General features: G+C 36.3%; 1 protein-coding gene across 2 annotated transcripts; it reads left to right on the top strand.

Annotated features, from left to right (window-relative positions):
• LOC139115278 (gamma-aminobutyric acid type B receptor subunit 2-like) lies at positions 1–22,313 on the top strand. Of its 2 annotated transcripts, XM_070677285.1 has the most exons (19): positions 3–127; positions 278–448; positions 3,336–3,620; positions 3,908–4,045; positions 6,959–7,129; positions 7,920–8,021; positions 8,441–8,506; positions 9,256–9,450; positions 10,194–10,349; positions 11,190–11,312; positions 11,970–12,033; positions 14,155–14,229; positions 15,763–15,913; positions 16,571–16,712; positions 17,194–17,307; positions 19,515–19,637; positions 20,094–20,263; positions 20,804–20,963; positions 21,991–22,313. In XM_070677285.1, the coding sequence occupies exons 3-19, from the start codon at positions 3,363–3,365 to the stop codon at positions 22,114–22,116; spliced, it is 2,334 nt and encodes a 777-aa protein (XP_070533386.1). In that variant the 5' UTR covers positions 3–127; positions 278–448; positions 3,336–3,362; the 3' UTR covers positions 22,117–22,313. The 2 variants fall into 2 exon arrangements, with proteins under 2 accessions (XP_070533387.1, XP_070533386.1); XM_070677286.1 differs by lacking the exon at positions 278–448 and having other exon boundaries at positions 1–127.
• The last annotated feature ends 504 nt before the right edge of the window (positions 22,314–22,817 follow it).

The following is a 22,817-nucleotide window of genomic DNA, read 5'->3' as shown; positions in this document are numbered from 1 at the left end:
ATATTACGCTCCGCCTGGAAGATTGTCTTTGCATTGTCTTTGTTAACCACGGTCACGCATGAGGCGCCAGCCGTAGTGTACAAGTCCGGATAAAGCGTTTTATACATTAGACTGAACCAATAAGCAGGTAAGAATCTCCTGGTTACGTCAAAATTTTACCGATAAACATTCTTCAATGTGTGTTGTTGAGACAGGTACGTTGTATACGTATACCTAATCAATCACTGGTATTTTATGATCTCTTCACATCATTAGTTATTTGAATTGCTTTTAACAGCATGCACACGGAGTATGTTATCCATCTAGACGACATTTCGAAATATGCTCACAACTTTTCCATCAATGATTGTACCCGCTACATCACTATAAGGCAATGGTGAAAATTGACAAGGGCAAGCAACTGTCATTATGAGTTACGAAACTAGTGGGTACCGTTACAAGTATAACCGTAAGTGATCTACAAAACTGTCACGATGTTTTTTATTTTTTTGTATTATTGGGCAAAATTTCAAATAAGCTTAAGAAAAATAATATTGATTTCCGTCTTCGTAGACTCAGGATTGAAAGATGTCTACACGAGGCAATAAACAAACAGCACGGCTTTCAACATGGTGCAGCAAAAAAAAGCAAAGTAATATGACATACATATCAGTAAAAAGATAAACAAAATCATCTGACATCCTGTCTGATGATTGTAGGATGCAGGAAACTTAGTTGAAGATAAAATTATTTTGTACTTGAAGTAATTTTTGTTATTATAATATATTATATATATATATATATATATATATATATATATATATATATATATATATATATATATGTGTGTGTGTGTGTGTGTCTGTGTCTGTGTCTGTGTCTGTGTCTGTGTGTCTGTGTGTGTCTGTGTGTGTCTGTGTGTCTGTGTATGTCTGTGTCTGTGTCTGTGTGTCTGTGCCTGTGTCTGTGTGTAATCTCCCTGCATTCCGAAGGAGTGTGACGTCATCGAAGACGAGCCCAACATAGCGGCAGTATCCCTCCGATTGGAGGGATACAGCTAGGTTGGGGAGGAGAACCCTAGTCTTCGATGACGTCGCACGAGTGAGCAATATTGGGAGATTACATATTTATCACATCCATAGACCTCATTATTTTCTATTTTGAATAAAAACTGGCTTCACGGTACAATATTATTTGGAACTTTATTGTGTCAATGAGGCGGATGAAGTTATGCGGTCAACGCTAGTTCAGGACTTCTGGACTCGAAGTTGTGCGGCTCCGCGAAAGAAATACCACTTGTATACGATGATGTCAAACAGAGAAAAATACCATCGGATTATGTATATATATTATATATATATATATATAATATATATATATATATATATATATATATATATATATTATATATATATATATATATATATATATATATATATATGATACACACTTTATTCAGTACTTTGGGCAACAGCCTTTCTGTAAAACAAAAGTTTAACAGAAAGACACAGTATCAGTCACCTGTGACAATGAAAGTACTTTTTCTTCTCTGTCAACATTCTATTTTGTTACAAGACTTCCACGCTTTTGAAATGAGTAAACGAGATATTTTCCAAAATTCTCCAGTATATTTACAGTTTTGATTGCATAAGTAGCAAAAATGTCCATACACTTACAGATGTGTAATAAAATTTGTTGATAAATCTTCTCCTCATAGCTTGATATTTTTGACATACCATTGCAAAATGATATTCGTCCTCTATGCAATTACAACCAAAAGGACATAATCTTTTTTCTCGTGGGATTCCACTCTTTCTACCCTTACCCTTATCAATAAGAAAACAATGTGATGATACTCTAAAACGAGAAAGGTCATTTCGATATATTCTGTTTAAAATACAATAAAGATACAATTCACAAGTTAAGTTATTTTTGAACTCACGGTATGTCACTAACTTCGAGCTATTATTCATATCTGAACACCATTCTCGTATGGAAATATTATAACATCTCTGTTTAAGTCGCTGAAGAAAAATATTGCAGTTAACAATGTGAGGACTTAGCCAAACGTCTGCAAAGACATTTCTACATAGCAGATTTTTAATATACAATGCTAAGTAGTTGAGACCCTTTTCAGCACGGTCATATGCGCGAAGAACGAGAAAGGTAAAACCGAAAAAATATCCAATTTTACTTATCTTTTATAACATTAGCCTGTTAGCCTTACATTAACCGATGTGATAAATAGAGACTGTCGAATAACAAATAAAATAGGGACTTAATGGCTGATGTCAACGCTAGCGACGTCGTCTGTCTATAATGCACAATTTCAATTCAACTGTTCAGTAGTGCTATCTTCGTCTGAAAGGTAAATGCCATACCCAGAGTCAATATCAAATCACAGAGGACAATATATAAATTACTAATTCAACTTTCATGACAGAAGCAAAAGAAAATGCAAGGTCACTCATCGGCCAATCATCCATTAGGCGCTTGCCAACTCCAATGTATGTTAAAAGGTTTTGAGATGGGGAATAAAACACGATAAACTTTACACGTTTCAGTGTATAGTCACCGCTACTAACATGCGAAGAGTCATTGTTATCAAAACATGACTACAAAAACACTAATCTTGAACTTATCTATGATCAACAGGAGAATGCGTTTATTCAAATAATAAAAAACGGAAAAATTCGTGTGTGTCTAATTACATTATGGTAAAATGCACACTGAGCTTGCGCACTTCGATATACTTATTACAAAGTTATTTTTATCCTGAATCTACCGGGGGTAAATCAACCGTGCTCTTTATGTCAAACCCTTCTTAACAGATGTTTCATCACGTCTATTAGCGATCGTACACAAAAGTCTCTTTTTATGTGATACATAGAAACATTTTAACATTTTAAAATGTTAAGTCAGACATATGGAGATAGTATAGGAGACCTTTCTTTTGTGCAGAATTATAGGAACAAGTTTTGAAGAGACTGATTTTTTTGGTTTTGAATAATAAATTTACTTTATTAGACGATCGATGCATCTGACATATCAAGAGTTGTATCGATGTTTTTGATTAGATTAATTCTTTATCTTAAATTCTTTCGTCTCTTTATGAATCGGTTAAAAACCTGACCTAGACAATACCCCTACCGCTAGCACTGTCTGACAATGTTAAGTCTCTAATGGATGTTAATTTTTAAGACTGTGAGCCAATATTTTGTGTGTGCGTCTCGACGACCTCTGGCAGGCAATTCTTCGATTGGAGACAGTGAACTGTCCTAGGATAACCCGGATTCTCCATCATATCATCATATACGCATGCTCATACGTGACGCTTTCTGTCTTACCCGATCTAGGAACTCCACACGACCAATGGTAAAAATATGCCAAGTATCACGAATCGTCACCTGCTTTTTCGCTTTTTGCGATGTGCCATGTTCACATCCATTTTTGGCGCCTATCTAGTCAAAAGCCAACAAAAGAAAGTGTTAACCCTAGCTGGCTTTGTTCCAGTGGACGTGAAGTCGGGCTGGTCAGCCGGTGGAATCATTCCTGCCATAGAGATGGCCATTGATGATGTCAACAATAGATCTGACATTTTAAGGGATTATGAGTTGGTGTGGGAATGGAAAGACGACGAGGTAAGAACCAAATGTGAAAATTATGATCAAATTTTCGAGTAATCTTCAGTTCATGTGTAGACTCTGCATAGATTGATGAAAAGGGGAGAAGATAAGTATGATCCCGAGTTAACACACTGGACAAAAAAAAGACTGTTACTAAAAAAATGAACGTGACAGTGGTGATGATGACGATGATGATGATGATGATGATGATGACGATGACGATGATGATGGTGATGATGATTCCTCACCGTCTGAACCAAACAACGCTTCTAAGCCAAATGTATGTACATTCTTCCTGGCAGTGCAATCCTGGGCTGGCAAGCTACCTCCTCTCCCAACATCTCTTGCAAGGCTCACAAAAAATAATGGTTCTCGGCGGTGGTTGCTCCGCGTCGACGGTTCCCGTCGCTGCGTTCTCGTGGTACTTTAATATGATTCAGGTATGTGCAAGAATAGTTGATTGTCTTGTCGGTTAAGACCTTTGAAGGCCAGAAGCTTTAACGTTTGAAAATTTTTCACTATACTTTGTTTTCAATGTAACATTTTCATCTTCTACTCACCGAAGCATGTTTAGCTTGTCAGCTCGGTCTTTACTTCTATAGACTACATTGTTCATGCTGCAAAATTAATTCTGGTCAGGAATGAATTCAAAGGTAAACAGTAAATTGCATTTTACGGCTCCAGTTACTTTTTAAACGAGCGAAATGGTTTGTGTTCCAACTTGCCTTAGCGAATAAAACAAGAAATTCCTACTGAAATACAAAGCAAACATTGTGAAAATATTAAAAGTAACAGCTTGTGGCCCTAAAAATAATTTACACCTCAAAAAATACAAACGAAATTTAAAACGAAGTTTTACGTTTTTATTCACTTTTCTGCAAGAAAATCTTAAACCGTTTTCTTTCATTATCAAGATTAAAGGGTAGAGGTCATCATGACATTTTTCAATTGGAATAACGCATTGAAAAATAATTTTGCAGCACTATTTTAGCGAAGACAAGGCAGTGAAAAATCAGTTCACCCATCGAGATTGAAAATGAACACTCGCAAACACCAGAACAAAAAGGTTTTGTAAAAATTTAAAAGCCCAAAAACATGTCCCCTGTATCTTTCCACTTTCATATCGAGAGTCAAAGAGAGCTTTCATTCATCTGAATGAGTATTGAGATGCAAATATACCTGCAAATTCCCGACGGGCTGCACGGTTCATCTGGCAAGGGAACATGTTCCCTGGAATTTCACAGAGAGGCAGATCACGATGGTATGAAGCAAAACGCATTAATGGTCAAATACTGAGTCCTAACACAGCATTTTACTGGCCTTTTCATCACATGCATTACTAATACTGTCATCTGTGTCCCGAAGGGAGAGTAATAATTACAACAGAACTGCTTGCATACTGGCGATGTTTAAAACTTACACGAAAACCTTCACCTGGTGACGTCATTCTGCTACTATTTATGTTCTTATTGTAAAAATTATATTTCTAGCAATTACCACCTACTTAAAGGCCAGAGTATAAGTTAATTAACTGAGCTTAAAAGCTACGCTTCTTGAGGATACAATTTTACTTCAGCACATGGTTCAATTGTTTTCGTATGACTGCTGTTAGGACGTATTTGTGCAATTAAAATATCATGGCATCGTTTTGCGACAGAGTATCGTCAACAATGATTATGATGTTATACCGAAAAAATCGAAAATCAACGTGCGCGCGGACGTAAAACAAGAAAATTACTCATTCTGGCTCAATGATGATTTCAGGTCGGCGGACTTAATTAAGTAAGTCTTCCGAGAAATGCATGATACAGTTCTATGTTCGCGTTATTAACGTCCCGCATTGTGGGACGATACTATAGGGTATACCACTCTGATAATTTCTATCAAATGAATGATAAATGATTCTGTTTTAGAAACGTTTGCTGAAACGTGAAACGCTAAAACTGACCGACTTATTTTTGACAGCGATGTCTTTACTATGGGTGACAAGGTGCCGTACGTCGTTGGTTCGAATCCATTCAGAAATCTACTGACTTGTATTAAGTGTTGACAATAACGAATGTTTCTGCTCGTTTTTTCTTTGTATTTCATCATTTTCATGTCATTGAATACACAAAAATTAAACTGACAATACAGACAGCTAAACTAATTTAGGTAACGCATCATCTTGTCATCCCAAATGGCATTTTCACTATACACAAGTAATATAAAAACTACCCGTGTCTAGAAGCAATGGCTTACATGACCACAATTGATTGCTCAGCTAGAACATATCCGATTTATATTAACCAAAGTCCGTTTCGCCATTTAATCTCGATGCGTCCATTTAAAATAACAGAAGAGCAGAACAAGAGTTAGACGTCTTTGTTTTTATCAGCTTCAGATTTGAAATTGGCGTGTGATTAGATTTGATTTGATTTAATTAGAGCTGTCGGGTACGAGTATGAGAAATTTAAAATTTTCTGTTGTTATAACGCAAAAGTATTAAAGCAATAAGTGTAGGGTTATTGCTATTATTGATAAGATACTTTCCCTATCACAGTTTATTCCAATATTGAGTTTTGATCTGCTCTCCAATTATTGAACCTTAAGGTATCTTCTCCTCTGACCCCCAATTTTTATTCTTGATTTGGTAAGAGTGTTGTTTAAACTATCCTCAAGGAATGTTTGAGATAATGTTTAGGTCTTTCAGTTTCGAGTCGCCTGCTACCTGAGCGCGCAGCATGTAACACTACATCGAAGACATACGTGATTCCAAATACAATACACGTACAACAGGAGCCTAAGACATATACATAAAACTACACTTGCGCATTGATAAATATCTTAAGGTAGAACGCACCTCGGGGACAGACATTCGGACTCTCAAACTTTTACAATTCTCTTCTGATATACTACATGGGGGTTTCTTTTTAAAGCTCTTGGTGAAAGAAAACTTTTCACCGGCTTAGTTTTTCGAAATTTAAACATTTTTATTTTTCTCCATAGAGTTAACACAGGGATGCGGCCATTTTGAATTTCTAATATCGGTAAATCTTGGGTAATTTGTTTCTCTAGTACAATAATTTGCACGGTGATCCCCTATTTTTATTCTTGATTTTGAAAGAGAATGATTGAAAGATCCCTTGAGGAAAGTTAGAGCAAAAGTTTAAGTCTTTCACTTTCGAGGTGCATACTACCTTTTCTGTCTATCTGTTTACCTATTCGTTTGAAGGCTCATCGGTCTGTCCATCTATCCATTACACTACAGTTTGCAAATCTCTTCTAATCCTCCTTCCGTCTGTCCATCACAGTTGTGTAATGTCTCCCCATATCATTGTCGTACATTACATTGAATATTTTCTCCAATCCAGGTGTCATATTCCGCGGCATCACCAGAGCTATCGGACAAAACCAAATATCCGCTATTTTTCAGAACTTCGCAGTCTGAAAACAGATACAATGCTGCTAGGATCACGATCATGAAATATTTTAATTGGACTCGAGTTGCAACGGTGTATGGGCAACAGAGAATGTTTGTTGAGGTATGTATGTATTGACGATGTTATAAGTGTTTCTATAACATACAAGTCAGGGATCGGGCTGATATGTCCAAATTGAGAATATATCATAGTCAGATCTAATGAGATGTATACCTAGGCAGTACACAGCCCAGAATAGGTTTGTCAATGAACTTACTAAATATGTCCATTAACGGAAGTTTAAATACACGATGCTAAACCTGATAAAGAATATAATTGCAAAGTTCACGGCTCAGTGCCGATGTTTTGATAAACGTGTGCAAAGTCCGGTGTACGTTCGATGGCAGCCTTTATCAAATCTTTGGGCAATAAAAGGTACTAGACTGTAGTATACGGTTTCGTATTGATAGTATACACAGCCTTCTTGGTCACTTTATTGGATACCTCTCAGATCAGATTGCCATATTAAGATATCTGAGTAGAGTTTGCATTTAAGTACGAGTGTTATTCCAAATTGCCTAAAGTTGAGAGGTTTATAATGTGATCTTTGAAAGACATGCTCCCTTCAGAAATGGACTCATTCACTTGTACTACATAATATACATGTTTAGCAAACATATGTCTCCATATCAACGGTCGGTAATGGAAAATGCAAAATGTCTTTGAGGTAGGTCTACAAGTGTCGAGTGAAATCTGTCATTTTGAAGCAATCGCTTTCACACATGATTGGATATCTTATGTTTGATATTTGTAGCATATTGCCAGCTTTAGAGCTTCCGCCTACCTCTTGCACAATATGCCCTGTCTTTCGTCACTTTCACACAACTAGTTTCAGGGATTTTCTATTTCGTAGGTAATAGCGGATCTCATAGATAGAATGAGAAGTCAGGGTATAGATTTGATAACGTCACTTGCGATCGATTACGATCCAGCTGAGCAGCTAAGAATCATCAAGGTAAATTATGAACTCTTTTAATATATGGACATGACTTTCGTTGACTTTTTTGCTTTTACAAATTAAAATACAGTAAAGCGAATAAGATATCTGATGAAAATGTTTGTCAGCGGCCACATGACAAAATACGGAAAATTTGAGATTCTTTTGAAATTGCACTTCACTGAATAACTTATTTTGTCTTTTTGTAAATTGTGCTTAAAATTATTCATTGGTAAAACATGGTATAAGTATTACACGAAATACATATGCAAAAGAAGAATTAACATTAACTTTCTTCCGCAATCCTCCGATTAGTTAATGCGTTCACACTGCGCTAGATTATCCTGATCGAGATGAGTTAAAAATTAGGGAACCTCAAAAACATCTGATATCTACAGATTATAACGTAATATATGATTTCTTTAAACATTACTTAGGAGACCGATGGTCGAATCATAGCCTTACATTCCTACCAAGATGAAGCAAGATCATTGTTTTGTGCCGTAAGTTCACCAATCATGATCACATATATTTCCTGGTAAAACGTTGTATTCTTGCAGATGACAACTTTTTACAACCCCAGACCTGCCCTGACAAAGTTCAATGAAGCCCATAGAACACGATTGGATTCAATTTGGGATAATAGGATCTTCATATTTTTCAAATTTCTCAAAAGTGTTAGATGCCCTATAGCTGAATGTTGCAATATTACAATTTGTAAAACAAGTGTGTAACTTTAAAAGAAAAGCAGATGAGATTACATTTGCAGATTAATTCGACATTACTTCACCATCAAATTATCCCAAATTAGTTCCAATCGTGTTATAGATGTTTTCACAATAGGGTGGGGATAATGTAAGAAGCCGTTGCATGCAAACAATCCACAGGAAATGCATGTGATAGAACCTTTTAGAGACCGTTGGGTTATCAAAAAGCATGGAAATTGTGATATGCGTGATAATCAATAACCGTTCAGGTTTTGTTTCGAAATCTTTGTTGTTCATATTGTATCAACAGTTTGATATTTCTACAATTCATTTATTACAATTATAATTACAATAATTAGTACTATCATTGCCGCATTTTGGGAAGGCCAACGTTTCGTCGGCAGATTTTCTTTCGGTAGGTGTGCGTTTGAGGACAAACAATATAATCGGAGGTTCGCTCACAATCGCGTGTTTTAAGTAACCATGGTCCCATATGCAGGAGGTCTGTTTTTGGACTGATTGCTCCCTTTTTATTGTATATGCAGGCGTACCAACTCGGAATGTACGGAAAAAACTATGCATGGATAATACCTAGCTGGTGGACACGAGATTGGTGGCGACAAAGTGACGAAACGATTAACTGCACTGCCGACGAAATGGACAAGGCAGTAGAAAGTGCGATAGGGACAGGGCCGGTGATTAAGGACGCTTCGTCAAACCAAGAAACCATTAATGGAGAGGTTAGTTTTGTGTTTAACAGTTAGAATAAAACTTTTGGTGACTTGTACTTATGGCATTTTTTATGTATACAACTTTTTTTCTCTTTCTGATTATTTGCTTTTTTGACTCCGAGAACAGTTTCTTGCGCTGCTTAACTAGCTAAACTTTAGTGAGACTTAAATTAACTGTAATCTTTACATGTTTTGTTCAGTCTCGTAAATGTTATGGCTAAATATTATCACGGAAATGGGTAGCGTGTTTGCATTCTTATACATGTAAATACCGTCGAATGAAATGCATAAATTGGAGACCATGGAATTTAAGCCGATAAACAAGTAACATAATGATTACAGAAAGTATCTTATCTGTTAATTGTAACAAGAAAATTAAAGTGTTTATGAACAGGGCAACTTTGCTTTACATGGCTTTTTAATATTTTTTTTTCATTGTTGTTTCTTTACTTTTGATTGTTGTATACTTTATGTAAGCTTTTCTTTTTGCTCGCTGTGTAGTGTGTCGCGGGGGGGACTGACTTTGTATAGGTCATTTGAACCTGTTTTGGTCACTCAACCCTATATAGACCTTTTATACAGTTTACGTTGGATAAATCTTAATAATAACTAACAAACTAAACAAATAAATAAACTTTATATGACAAGGATGGGACGGATATTTTCGGATGGGTTTTGGAGGTTTTTTGTTCAACATTCATTATTTATTGTATGTTTTAGCAACTTTACTGACAGCTACTTGCCTCTTGCAGACGTTTGACGAATACGAAGAACGATACGAAGACCGCTTCAAAACCCATGATGAATACAGGAACCTCGATCCTCATGGAGAACATGGGTATGGTTATGACGCAATATGGGCGATTGCATTGGTTTTAAATTCAAGTATTGACCAAGTTGCCCGTAAGGTAGGAATGACTATATTTCTCAAGATTTACAATTACTGTACCACTTCAAGTCACAAATGAACTGCAGTGTACATGTAGTTGAAAACTCCACATAAATTTAATAGAGTCACCAGTCACCGTGCGCTTGTCAGTGTTTCAACGAAAACCAGGAACAGAAATAATCGTTCAAACATTTTCTTTTTACGACGAGTCCAGTTTTTCAAACTCTACGCTCTTTAAGTTAGTATGCGCCTCGAAAGTGAAAGACTTTAACTTTTGCTTAGACTTTCCAAAATGAAACTTTAAACCACTTTCTTACCAAATCAAAAATATAAATCTGGGTAATAGCAAAAAAATAGCAAAAAAAATTGTCGAACTTTTTGCGATATATGAAGTTCAAAATGGCCGCCATCCCTGTGGTAACTCTATTTAGGAAAATTTGAATTTCGAATCTAATTTCGAAAAACTAATCCGGTGAAAGTATTTTTTTCTCCAAGAGTTTTAAAATGAACCCCCACATGTTTTAGATCAGAAAGGAAATGTAGAAATTTGAGAGTCCGAATATCTGTCCCCGAGGCGCGTTCTACCTTAATCTCTCAACTTATTCTGTCATACTGGCGTTCGTATACGAGTATCAGTGGCTCGTCAATGTTTCATCATCACCAGATCAAACAAATACAATCGCGACAGAGTATACGGAGCATATTATAGAGTATTCAGTTTATTCAATTGAGTTATTGATACGGCCTTGCAACCGAGGCTTCTAAACCAACAGGTCTTGCTCGCGTAAACCCCTAACATCGACACTATAATCTTGTCAATTCCATTTTTCATTTCTTTGATTGTTCGATCGCTGTACAGACAACTGCAGACTCCAACGGGGAAATAAGACAAAAAAGACTGGACGATTTCACCTACACGGACCGTGAAACAGCTCAAATATTCAAGAAGTCCTTCCAAAACGTTACCTTTCGTGGCACAACGGTAGGAATACAATCGAAATACAATGTTGTCGACCTCATTATTCAATAACATTGTTTACTTTAAAACACCTTCTGGTGATATGTAAAAGACCAAGCCGATTTTTAACAAATGATTACGTGTTACTTAATAACTTATTTCAGTTCAGAATCTTTTACTAATTACTTTCTTGTTTAGACTTTTGAACAAATGAATTTCGTGTTTAGATTTAAAGTTCATCAATATTTACACTTAGCGGAAGACGTCTTTCACTTCCATGATGTGATGTGTGTCTACATATTATAATTTGTCGGACAAAATTTAAAAAACTGTCCTCCTGATTTCAGTAGAAGAGATAGAAAATATATATTAAAAGGTTAAACATTATTGTCCTACAATTTCATTATGATATAGTGACTTTGAAAATAATGCAACGTAAAATGCAGGAATTTTCAATAAGGCCGAGAACGACCTTGCTTTGAAGGAGCCTTTTTCAAATAGCTGAGCCCTGTTACCTACATCGAGTCATCTGTTCATCGACGCTTTCAGAGGGCAGGTACGACAGTTTATAACAACATTACTGGCATTAAAATTTAATTTGCATTGATATTGTCAAGGATACGTCAAAATATCATTCGCTCAACCTCCCTTAAGGGGCACTGAAAATTATTCATTCTGCAGGGTATGGTTTCATTCAACGAACATGGTGACAGAATTGGGAAGACTGCCATTTATCAAATACAAGGTGATATGATATTTTTTTTATTATTATAACTTTATTTCAGACTGCAAAAACCGTCCATAGATAAACAAAAACGACTACAGAAACTCCAGTACACAACACAAACATCAAACTATGAAAAAAATACCGGACATAACAGTAAAGTCATTAAAAATATACACATTAAAATCTAAAGTACAAAAGCTGTCACCAATGATCCTGTAATCCATAGTAACGGACGTCAGATGCGAGTATAATCTTTAATAAAACATTTCAGTAGGCTGGAGTCTCAAGATAAAACAATATGCCGATTTCCTTCTCAGTATAGAAAAGTTGTTGACGCCATTTTCTACAAAAGCCGATGAAATACTAGCATTTCATGGTAAAACCAACAACCTGCGAAGCGGTTATCATGGCAGACATGTAAAGCTCGAATACCAGAAACAGTAAAATTACACCAAAGTTGCATACAATAAATATTGTTACAAAAAGCATTAAAAAGGAGCATTTTACTCGACGTATTCTACAATCTCTAAACTTTCTCAAAAGTAAATTTGACCTGCCACAAAATGCCCTTCGTTGGGAAGCAATATGATGGTCGTCCTTTAGGTCACATGTAAAGACATGACCAAGATACAAGAATTTAGTGACGTATTCGATTGAATGTCCCCGGAGGAAGACTGATGGTACAGACCGAAGTTTGTGTACAGAATGAAAGCGCATACATTTTGTTTTTTGTACATTGTAGACAATGTCATGCTCAGCGGCGAATCGCTCGCAAATATTCATAAGCTTTCTCAAACCCTTTACAGACGGAGCAGCCAGACACATATCATCGGCATAGGCTAAATTATTTAACATAATACCACCTACTTCACAGCCAACGCTACACAAGGACAGTGCCTTATTAAGGTCATCTATATATACATTAAAAAGAAGAGGAGACATAATTCCCCCTTGGCGAACTCCATTTGAAACAGCGAAAACAGGTGAAATTGATTTACCCCAACGGACGCAAAACCTTTGAAAGGAATACCAAAAAAGTAGAATACGAAAAGGAGGTACATGTTTCTCGATTACCTTTTTTCAGTAGGCTAAAATGATTCACTTTGTCAAGTGCTTTTTCAGCATCAAGAAAGCAAACATAAACCGAGCTGCTATTTTTCTTATAATATCTGATAGTTTCCTTCGGAAGAAAGATACACATATCGGTACTGTGGCCGTTCTTAAAACCAAACTGATGATAAGAAGTTGTGAGGCATTTTTCACAGCGATTGAAGAGAACGCGTTCGAGAACTTTTGAAAGCACATTAGTCTGGGCGATTGGACGATAGTTATTTTAGTTGATAAATCAGCAGTTTTGTCTTTCACAAGGGGAACAATAATTTCATTTGTTATGTTCTGAGGGACAAAACCGTGAACTAACATTCACGAGAAACACATGGCCAGATGCACGGCCTGTTTACCAATTGCACAACGCAAGTGCTCTACCCCTAAGCTGTCTGCACCGGGTGATTTCCCGATCACCAGATTGTCAATAACAGTACGAACTTCATCCACACTCACAAAAATCTCATTTTCATACATACATACATACATACATACATACATACATACATACATACATACATACATACATACATACATACATACATACATACATACATACATACATACATACATACATACATACCTACCTACCTACATACATACATACATATATACATACATACAATACATCAATACATACATACATACATGCAAGAAGGATAACCTTACTTTACGTCATCATGGAGTGTTAGATGTCGTAGACATTTTGTCTCTAGTCTTTTTGTTTATTTGTTAATCTTCCTTATTCTCGAAAACCAACTATGATACGCATTCACTTTCTCCTTTAGAACAAATAGATAACTAACATACGAAATACCGATCTGTTGAGTATTTTGAAAAATTGAAATGATAGAATGTAATCTGCCAAGTCAAGAAAATAGTTATGTTGACATCGTTTCTTTTTTCTGGGATGCGAATCTGTTTGGCTGGCTTTTTCGACAAGATCTATGATATCGACATTTAAAGCGTCAATTCCTTTTATCTTCATGCTAACTAATTGCTAACTGTCGCAAATTCGCCTTTCAAATTCTGCAGATGGAATTTCACGCCTTATCGGCGAATGCGATTCAGAGGGAAATATGGTTCTTTCAAGCCCGTTTCAATGGCAAGGTAAAGTTGGCGATATTTTCGCCAAGGGGAGTGAATCCCGGGAGTCAATGTCATCAAAACCAGATGAAGTAGTTTCCGCCATTGCGTGATCTGTGCTGTCCTCGTTAGTTGAAAGTCACCTCATTACATCTATCTAATGCTACAGAAGTTTGCGTTCAAATTTCGCGCTTTCCAGGAGCTAATCTGATGGCAATTTCAAGTACCGTGGTGCACCATAACAAATGGTTGTTATAAACCTCTTTCAGACTGGTCGGCTGGCTGGTGCAGTAGATTTGAACGCGATCACCTGCGACATTAGTTCTCATTGCCGTAGAAGTGTATACTGCAAAAACATTCCCCTTTACAGACCTTGACACAACCCTGTGGCACAGGTCTGTCTCAGCAAAGACGTCCAATTGCTGTGACAGGGGCTGATGTACAGGTATTTGGCCAGTGCTGTGATGACATGGCAATATACAGTGCTGTAGACACAGTAATGTGACAGGGCTTGAGATTTCTGCTTGTCCCATTATTGTATTTACAGGATTGTACACAACAATGTGATTAAAGATCTGTAACAGGGTCAATATTTTAATGTACACACAATAATGCTTGTATCCATTTCTGTCATCAAAATTTGCCCATTTTTCTGTAAATATGCAACTCTGAAATCTGACAATTTTGCAGAACCTGTAACAGGCCCTGTAAATTCAACACTGACACACAACTGTTTGTAAACCAGCATTTCAGTCATATGGTCACAGCACTGGAACACACTCCGAAATAACACGACTGTATACATTCCTTTAATACCTGGCCTGATACAGACCTGTTCATACAACCCTGATATCTGATAAATTTTACAGGTCCTGTAACAGAGGTTATTTCTCAGGGACTGACGCTGTTGAAGACATGTACTGAAATCTGTCTGTAATGTTCTTGCTCGGTAACGTCGAAGAAATTCTAGACATTTATGGGCACAAATATCTTATATCACGTGTCAGACCCAATGTTATACCTTGACTCTATAAAGTGGTTGCTTATACAAGCAATTTGATTGTGGCAAATTCGTTTTCGAACTCGAATATATATATATATATATATATATATATATATATATATATATATATATATATATATATATCTCAAAGTATACAGATGTCCCGGAAATTACAGTGCTCTATGCTAAAGCAGAGCGTTACAATTACACAAAATTTAACTTCAAGTACAAAGTAATGATATCTGTTACTTAAGTGTCATGCATCCTGCAGTCATCACACAGATGAAGTGAATGGATCCTTAGCCGTACACCTTATTTTACATCTCTCGGACGTACCATTTTATTTGTAGGTGGTGTTACAATTTGGTAAATAATATTTTCGTGGCGACATTTTGAAAGCAACTCAGAGCGTTTGTTTAACAGCGTAAATTTCTCAGCATTGATAATGTGCAGCTTTTCTGATATACAGAGATTGCATCGCTTGCTTATGTTAGAGTAGCTCGATGCTTTGTCAATGATTGACCATGAAATGTCAATGTTTTAACCCTACGCAGGAGATCATCCACCTTTAGACAGCGAACAAACTATGTACAAGATTGATACCATAGTCGATAAAGTATTCCTAGCAGTCGTTATTGTTTGTATCTTCGGAGCGATCCTTGCTATGAGTTTTCTGGTATTCAATGTTCGTCATCGAAATCATGGGTATGTTCACATACGGTAACGTTAGGTTACTATTTCATCTATGAGATTGAAACTTTGAGGAGGAGAAGTTTCTTCATTGAAGAAGAAAAAGCGGTTAAGTGGTTTTATACTTGTCGACTTCATAAAAATGGACACTTGAGTTAGCTGTTCAACGTAATATGAATCTCCTTAGCGTGTATTGTTAATGTATGTCGACATAGGAATTACTGTGTCTATTATCCAGTCACTAGTTTTCACTTTGAGTCATGGAATACTCTCTGAGAAAAATCCTATACGTTGCTCCTAATGTCGATTTTATAAAATGGCTGACAAGCCTCTTCTATATTTGGATATGTGTAAATATGCAGTAACCGACTGACGACACATCATGCACTGTAACATAGCAATTCAGATTGTGTGATGAGACATGTTGAACGGGAGACGTTTAATACTTACTGGGAATATAATGGAGGTGTAAACCGAATTTAGAAGAAAAGGGCATTTTCGAACTTTGATGCAGCGGCTTATTGCCTTCAGCATTCACTGTGTAACCCTTGAAACGTCATTGATGTGATTTTCTCACTAAAGTACAATAGGTATAAGAACATTCTCACTCTAAATAACCCATAAGTTTTTTCCTTCCAATGTTTTTAAAAGGATGACGTGTGACTCTTTCAGATATGTCAAGTTATCATCTCCGCGGATGAATAATATGGTAGTATTCGGTGCATTGTTAGTTAATCTCGCTACCATTGCAAATGGTTTAGTTGGATGCAGTTACCTAGGCGACGATCTCGAGATACGAAATCTCTTCTGCGTGGTACGTATACATTGGAAGAGTTTACTTTCTCTTCTTTTGCATAAGTTGCCTAGTTGCCAACGCCACTTAAATAAATATCAAAGGTTAAAAGCCTGGCATTCTATATTCTATTCATCGATCATGATGACGCTTAGAGATCTAGAGATACCTTGCCTTTTGAACGTTTGTGCCAATGAACGATATATTTTTTGCAAGTGGATATAGAGTAGGTGTTGAAAACTGAAAAACAATTGTAGAACGTCCAAGTTTGCAATACAAACTTACCACATCAAAAACCTGCAACGTTAACGTCGTAGGTGGATTGTCGATCAAAATGATTCAAGCTGTATATTTTACACGAAACATGCAGTGATGTAGGGGAAAGTTTACGTTCACACTAATACTAAAAACATACGTTAAAATCAACACGTCAACAACGTAACCAAACTAAACTCATATGGACGCACTAATAAACATATCTGTCTCTCTGATTCATCTGCAGACTGGAAAATGGTTCCTATCGGTCGGTTTTTCGTTGGCATTCGGCTCTATGTTTGCTAAAACATGGAGAATCCACAGAATATTCACAAATTTCCAGGCGGCGCCCATGACAGAGGTGAGTCGTATGTATATACATATAATATGAACCTTTCACATAGTCTTTGCTGAAAAAACTCACAACAAATTGCTGTCTGTGATATCGGCAAAACACTGTCAGCCATAGCTTATAAAAGCTTTGTTTTTATGTACAAAAGTCCGTAGCTGCACGACTATTCGTAGTTCTGTGTCTCTCTGAGGCAAGGCTACGCCCTGCATTCGGTTCTATTGAGGATACTCTTCTTGTGTCTGAAAACTATCCTTCTAACGAAAACACAAGTATACATTTGACAACTTGATGTCGTAGTATTTTGGAGCCTTCGAAACATGCTTTGTCATGTACAAGTCAAGTAAAGCGGCATCTTAGCGCAATGGCTCTAAATAAGTGTTTAACAGCTCATTTTCTCAGGTTCAAAACGATTAATCTTCAGATTTGATTTTTTCAATTCACATTGCCCCTTTATTGCTATTAATGAGGCACACAGTGTTAGCCAGATACCTGCATGATATTTTCATGAAGTTCAAAGCCAAGGAGCTAAAGAATTTAATGTTTCATGGCCATTATCTGCATGTGGTATGGTTGTGAGAATCACAGCATATACTTTATCTATTGGTGTATTAATGCATTTGATTATGCCAATTGATATTAAAGGTTAAAACGTGCCTCAAAAATGAAAGACTTAAACGTTTGCTAGAACCTTTCTAACCCACCAACCATTCTCTTTCATAATCAAAAATAAAAACCCAGGGTCACCATGTAAATCTTGGTACTATAGCAACAAATAACCTGATATTTAACGATATTTGAAATTCAAAATGGCCGCCATCCTAGGGTTTTCTCTTTGGGGAGATATCAATCCTCGATTTTAACAAATATAAGCCAGTGAAAGCTTTATTTACTCTATAATCTTCAAAATGAGACCAAACAAGTTTTGTATAAAGTATTGTATAAGTTCGAGTGTCCGAATATCTGTCACCGAGGTGCATTCTATCGTAATGCCACACAGTTTGTAAGGCCAAGGTCTGATTTCCTGTCTTTAATTTTATCACTCAGTGTCAAAATCGTGAATTTAGGTAACTAAACTCACTGATAGTTCATCAAACTATCGAGGCTGAATACAATTTCTTTGGAGGCATAGATATTTTTGCATTAATAGTTATTGCAAGCTATTAGCTAATTGTGATATATATATATATATATATATATATATATATATATGTGTGTGTGTGTGTGTGTGCGTGTGTGTGTGTGTGTGTGTGTGTGTGTGTGTGTATTGTTTGTGTCACGTTTTATTGTGAACATTATTAAAAAGCAATTAAATTATCACGAGTCTGTGAAATTTCAGCGCAATGTGCATAACATTTGTCGATAATGCTGTACCTTCAACATCACATTTACACAGTCTTCTTGAAGAACTGTGTGTATTAGCAATACGACGATTTGCATGTGTCAAAACGGCCTTTGTTGTTTTTATGACAGTGACCCATTTGTTGTCTTCAATCATTTATCATGTATAGATCCACTCTAATGCTGCATAGTAAATTCAGTAAGTCGTTAAAACAGCGACTTCCATAAAGATGATTAATTTATTTTAGGTTGACCTTTTGGAATGATTAATATTGTACAGAGTATATGACGTACATGTTGTTGCTATGTCCACGAATAGTACCATCATGTGGAAACACTTGTTTATTCTCTGTCAATGTACAACCAATCTGAAAAATGAAAAAGAAACATGTTAAACAGAAGAGTTCCGAGACTATTTGTGTTATCTATATACAGATAGCTCTAATCTGTACTCTTTAATTCTCACTTTTAATGCAAACTTAGGTTCGAGAGTAAATTACTTTCTTGAAGCAGAAACAGGAAATGCAAAAAATAGAGATAATTATGAAGACTTTGTGTAGCTGTCAATCACGAAAGTAAACGTCTCGTTGGCAAGAGCGTTTGTTTACGTTCATGATCACGTTCAAGTCGATCATATTACACAATAACAGTAACCGTACTTTGTGTACCTTAATTCATTTCAGGAAGAGTGGATGTTGTGACTTTTGTGTGATCTTAATTTGCTTCCATCCCGTAGGGTATAGTAGTATGGTGAGCACTTTAGCAGCTTAATTATCTACCCGCTGTGCGAGGGTGTCACTTGTCTGGCAAGCCATTTTCGTATTTCAATGTCAAAGTAACGTTTCCTTTCTCTTAACACGTATCAATTGTCTCCATAGCCAATACATGACACCAACCTGATAGCTTTTGTAATTTGCTTGACGCTCATCGATGTGGTGTTCCTGACGAGTTGGCAGCTTATTCATCCATGTGAAACCTATCTCAAAACAGTCCGCCAAGAGGTATTTTCATTTAATTCCATGCTTTTATGAATCATCGTAGGCTGCACTCCAAACACACGGAAATTGCATTCTATACAAATTATTCATTCATTAACCTAATTGTTTACCTAGGTCACTCAACACCATGGTTGAAAGTCTTTTAGTACCTGTACTTATGTGTTTTTCCCATCATTGCTATTTTCTTTCAAAATATAATTTCTTGTTCTGCTCAAAATATTTGTCGGTATTAGTCCCTCCGGTTACTAACCCGGCAAGGATCTGACCGTCGACCTAAAGTCTTTTTAGGCCGGATGAGACGACACACAACTAGCTTGAAGTGTTTACTCATGATACGGTATGGTGTGATTGGAATGCTACGAAACCTTAAACATCACATCGCATATTGGCTTTTAGTGTTCAAAGAAGACAAAAAATATTTTATTAAGTATTATAGCGTCGTTCAATTTTTTGTTTTAGATTTCTGCAGGCGTCAACAAAACTGTCACACAAGTCTTTGAATGTTCATCCGCTTTCTACTGGTGGTGGAGTGGCGCCCTACTAGTTCAAAAGGGCTTGCTACTATTGTTTGGCTGCTTCTTAAGTTACGAAATAAGAAATATCACCGTTGAAGGTTTAAACGATTCGAGGTAAGCATCGCAGTGTCCGCCGTATAATTATTGAAAGTTTAATGCAAAATTACAAACTTGATGACAATAAGAGCTTTCTGTCAATGGAAAACAACAAAAAACGTAAACAAATAAGTCCTTTATTTGCTTATCTTTTATTTCATAAGTGTTTTCACGGTGCCATTTACATTTATTTGGAGAGAGGGTATGATCAAGAATTTCCAAGTGAACAGATTTCGACACCTCAACCTCTGACTCTGCAAATATATTTTTTCGCGCTATACCTGTTGACAAATTTCGGATAATTTCATCCCTGGAAACAAATGTTAAGGTTCTGCATACTTAGCACTGCTCTATGAATTTTGAATGCCATTCACAGTCCTATGTTAATATCAAAATGTCATTTCTAAATATTTGTTTTTTGTATAAAAACTTCATTCTCCAATCATCATATAGTCTAGTGAATAAGCTGGACTACTTAAACTGTCCCTCGAAAGTTGACGTAAAGCAAAAAGACCAATGAAAATGATCAAATTTTATCGGTATTTTTCTATTTTGCAGGCTAATTGGCATATCAATATACAATATTTTTCTGTCAAGCGTTATCGGAATAACCCTACAACTCGTGCTCGGAGACAATACCACCGTAAAATTCATTTTGATCAGTGCGTTGACAGTGTTATGCTTCACTTCCACGCTCTGTATGATGTTTATCCCGAAAGTAAGTTGTTGCCATGGTTATTTGCTCTAAACGAAGCGTAAATGGGTTAATGACCCGTGCATAGCCGCCTTCACAGCATTCGTGTGATATACGCTTGATTCTGTGATACCGTGAAAGAAGTTGCTCGCAAATAATTCATTTTGCTGCACACCACGAACACACTGTGCTGTAGATGGACGAATTTTCTGCTTCCATCAAACAGATTCACTGCATTGTTCATTCCCTACTGGCCTCTAACATCTAGTTGTCAATTATAACATATTTCTATGCGAATACACCTTCACACGCACGATTGTCCTATTTTAGCTAATTATGTGTATTGTTTGAAAAATTAAATTGTGTTTGTATTTGGTTTCCTGCCGAGAAATATTTTTTATTCAATTAAAGTTCAATATTTAACCATAACGTAGGGTTTAGAAATAAAATATTAGCATAATACCTGGCATACTATTGCTCGCCGAAGTTTGTACGTGATCGCTAACTAGAACGTTAGCAAAGTTTTCTTTTTATAGCACCATTTGTTTCAGAGGAGGTATTTGCAAAGTTTCGTTCCAATTGAAGAATGAATGAAACCAAACATCAGTCCGAGGCAACCAATTAAGAATCATGCAACATTTTCACTTTAGCTTGTCGAGTAAAACGCGACTAGCCTGTATATTTTATTTTCTCGAACTATCGCGAGGGTCTCGCAAAAATTACAAAAATATGTAATGGAGTATATACCAATGGAACTCTGACAACTGTTTAAATTCACTATATCGAGTAAACAGAGTAACTAGATGCTAATATTCATATTCCATAATAGTACGTTTTGTGTCACGTACGTTCGCTTTCATGCTAAAACAAAGCACTCTCTCTCTCTCTCTCTCTCTCTCTCTCTCTCTCTCTCTCTCTCTCTCTCTCTCTCTCTCTCTCTCTCTCTCTCTCTCTCTCTCTCTCTCATATTAAGGGATTGGGGATTAACCAGCAATTCTGTTGAAATATTTTTGCCCATTCCTATTTACTGAAATTACTTATTACATTTAAGGTTGTGAACGTTGTGAAAGACCCTTCGGGACGTGCTCATCGGGAGAAGTTCTCAGCCGTGGATTTCACTGTTTCGACCAACGTCCAAGCACGACGGCGTTGCCAGTGTCGCACAACTCAATCGTAAATAATTGTCACAACAGAGTTGATAGAGGTTCATATTTAGTTTCAAATGGCTGAATAGATGTTTTCCATTTTAAGATAGAATGCGTCTCGAGGACGGATATTCGGACTTTCATATTTTTCAAATAAGTTTCTAGTCTATTGCTTGTAGGGCTCATTTTAAAATTCTTTGTTGAGAAAATAAAAATAATTTTCACCGTATTTGTTTTTTTTGAAACCGGAATTATATTTCACCCATACATCTAACGCTGGGATGGCGGCCATATTAAATTTCAAATACTGGTATATGATATAAGTAATCTGTTTCTCTAGTATCAAAGTCTGCACAATGATCCTTCGTTTTTGTTCTTTGTTTTGTGAGAGAATCATCGAAAGTACAGTTTGAGCAAAAGTCTGTTCCATTTTCGAGGCACATATAACTGCTATCTGTTGGTTCCGCGACAAACTACAACAATACCATTAAACAAATAACCCGTGTAAAGTGAGAACCAACCTCTTCGGAAACTTTCCAAACGCTACCATATTGATGTCTATGATTAAATGAATGAATGAATGAATGAATGAATGAATGAATGAATGAATGAATGAATGAATGAATGCTATTTTCATTTAAATCTATGTTGTAGTTGTTGGTAAAATACAGCGTTTTAAACAATGCCTAAAAAGGTATGACTTCAATCATTACATATACATATATATATATAT

This window comes from Ptychodera flava, chromosome 17 (assembly GCF_041260155.1).
Source record: "Ptychodera flava strain L36383 chromosome 17, AS_Pfla_20210202, whole genome shotgun sequence".
In the NCBI taxonomy this organism is placed as follows: domain Eukaryota; kingdom Metazoa; phylum Hemichordata; class Enteropneusta; family Ptychoderidae; genus Ptychodera; species Ptychodera flava.
Note: the sequence above shows the minus strand (reverse complement) of the source record. Positions and strands in the feature narration are given on the sequence as shown.

Bases quoted from the DNA above. Each gene is read 5' to 3' on its own strand.
- LOC139115278 (XM_070677286.1), top strand. From the start codon at position 3,363: ATGCCAAGTATCACGAATCGTCACCTGCTTTTTCGCTTTTTGCGATGT. The intron at 9,451-10,193 runs GTTAGTTTTGTG...TGCCTCTTGCAG, and splicing joins AAGAAACCATTAATGGAGAG to ACGTTTGACGAATACGAAGA. The intron at 20,964-21,990 runs GTAAGTTGTTGC...ATTACATTTAAG, and splicing joins GTATGATGTTTATCCCGAAA to GTTGTGAACGTTGTGAAAGA.